Here is a 1,927-nt window from a genome sequence, read left to right as displayed (position 1 = left end):
TCTCCGCCACCTTTGTCTGTCGTTTCCTCCTCTTGGCCGATTCAGCGTCGAGCTTGGCGACCTCCGCCGGCGTGAGCTCCGACCGCGGCTTCTTGGTAGCCTTCTTCGCCGCGAGGCGTGCGGCCGCGGCCTGGTCGCCGGGATTTGTCGAGCCTCCGGCCATGGTGGAGGAAGGAGAGGAAGGGCGCGGGAGGGTTTTGGGCGAAATGAAGGAAAAGTGGGCGGGCGTGTCCCCGACAAGGGTACAGGGGAGGACAAGGGTGCACGTCCCGCCCGTCTACACGTTGTCCGTTTCGACGCAAGCACGGCCGAAATTTAAGCCGGGAATGAGTCAAAAGCGGACCAAAAACGGACGTTGATTCGTTTGTTCCCACGCGTTGGGTCGCCTGTTCTGTCCGTTTATCCCATAACAGACGCGGCCGGACCTTTGGGTCATTTACTCCAAACAGACGGGGCCGGACCATTTAGGGTCTGGGCGTTGGAGTTGCCCTTATGCGCACTGCACTGTCATTCCTTTAGGTGGGCCAAAAGAAGGACAATATGCTCAAGCTAGCTATTGATGCCCATGACAACCAATAAAAACACCATATATAAAAGTGTGAGAATCGGTTCTTCTAGGTAATAATCAAATGGATGTAGTAGCAGGAAAGTAAATGTCTCACGTTCACGCACGCATGGGAGATGTGTAGTCATGTGCAAATCACCAAACCCAATCAGAACAGCGACAAGAAAGCACCCACCCCATCATCACCAACCACACCACTACACCGACCAACTCCTCACGCCTAATCAAGATCTATTCCGTTGTATGGTTGGACCCCACTCCCACTCACTCAGATTCATGGTGGATCGAATCGAGCTGCTCACCAAACGCAACCAGCCAGAGCTACAAGGACGGCGGCCACCCACGCGTTGGCCCACCCGTACGGCACTGCTCCTCTCAGCGCCGCCGCGCCCGAGGACGACTTGCCGGTGGCGCCGCTCCCGTCGATGGGGGAGACGGGCGCGTTGGCGTCGATGGTGGCGGTGCCGTTGAGGCCGGTGGTGTAGACGTCAAGCTCGATGGTGGCGTCGGCGCCGCTCGAGCTATTGGTCTTCCACACCACGTACCCCGTCGCCATCCGGAACTTCCCCGTGCCGCCCACCACGGAGAGCTCCCGCGTGGTGGTCATGACGTCGTCGCGGCCGATGACGGCCAGCGTGCTGCCGTTGTAGTCCCCCGTGGTGAGCAGCAGGTTCACGCACATCATCAGCACCATGCCCGACTGCGACGACATCATGTAGAACCCCTGCGCGCGCCCCACGGGCGCCGACGTCGGCGACGAGGTCTCCGTCAGCGCGTCGTCGATGACGGTCGTGTCGCCGAAGGCCACGTCCGGGAGGGCGTTGGACGACGAGGCAGGACCCTTGATGACCTGCACCGCCGTCGGGTTGCTGCCGGAGACCACGTCGTGGAGGAAGAAGTGGAGATGCGTGTCCGCCGCGCAGGTGGTGAGCAGGAGGAGGGAGAGGAGGACAGCGGCGTGAGGAGCCATGATAGGATAGCGGGTGGGTTCTGCTTGTGAGGGTGAAATCTTGGAGGCTGAGGGGGTGGATTAATAGATGGATAAAAGCAGAGGGAGTTGGTGCAGACACGCAGAGGAAGGGGCGATGCAATGACTATCGCTAGCTTGGTACTTTAGTTTTTTTTTTTAGGGAGCTTGGTACTTTAGTTGGTTGCTGTGAATGATATGCGAAGGAATAATTAATTAGACTGTAATATTATAAAGATAGTACCATGTATAGTAACAATGTCGTTGAGCTAGCTAAGAGCAACTCTTAACAGAATTGTCAAATGGCCCAATCCTCGTAATAACCGATAATATGGTGATTTTGGGATAAATTGACACTCTAACAAAGTCGTTAGAGCAACTTCAACGGGCCGACC

The 1,927-nt window shown here is 56.8% G+C and overlaps 1 protein-coding gene across 1 annotated transcript; it reads right to left on the bottom strand.

Annotated features, from left to right (window-relative positions):
• Nucleotides 1-644: 644 nt before the first annotated feature.
• Nucleotides 645-1,621, bottom strand: LOC109757547 (dirigent protein 1). Its single transcript, XM_020316369.4, has one exon. It carries the CDS (start codon nucleotides 1,533-1,535, stop codon nucleotides 864-866), a length of 672 nt encoding a protein of 223 aa, XP_020171958.1. The 5' UTR covers nucleotides 1,536-1,621; the 3' UTR covers nucleotides 645-863.
• Nucleotides 1,622-1,927: the final 306 nt, after the last annotated feature.

Source organism: Aegilops tauschii, chromosome 2 (assembly GCF_002575655.3).
Source record: "Aegilops tauschii subsp. strangulata cultivar AL8/78 chromosome 2, Aet v6.0, whole genome shotgun sequence".
Taxonomy (NCBI): Eukaryota; Viridiplantae; Streptophyta; class Magnoliopsida; order Poales; family Poaceae; genus Aegilops; species Aegilops tauschii.
The sequence above is the reverse complement of the archived record's forward strand: the minus strand, read 5'-3'. Positions and strand labels throughout refer to the sequence as shown.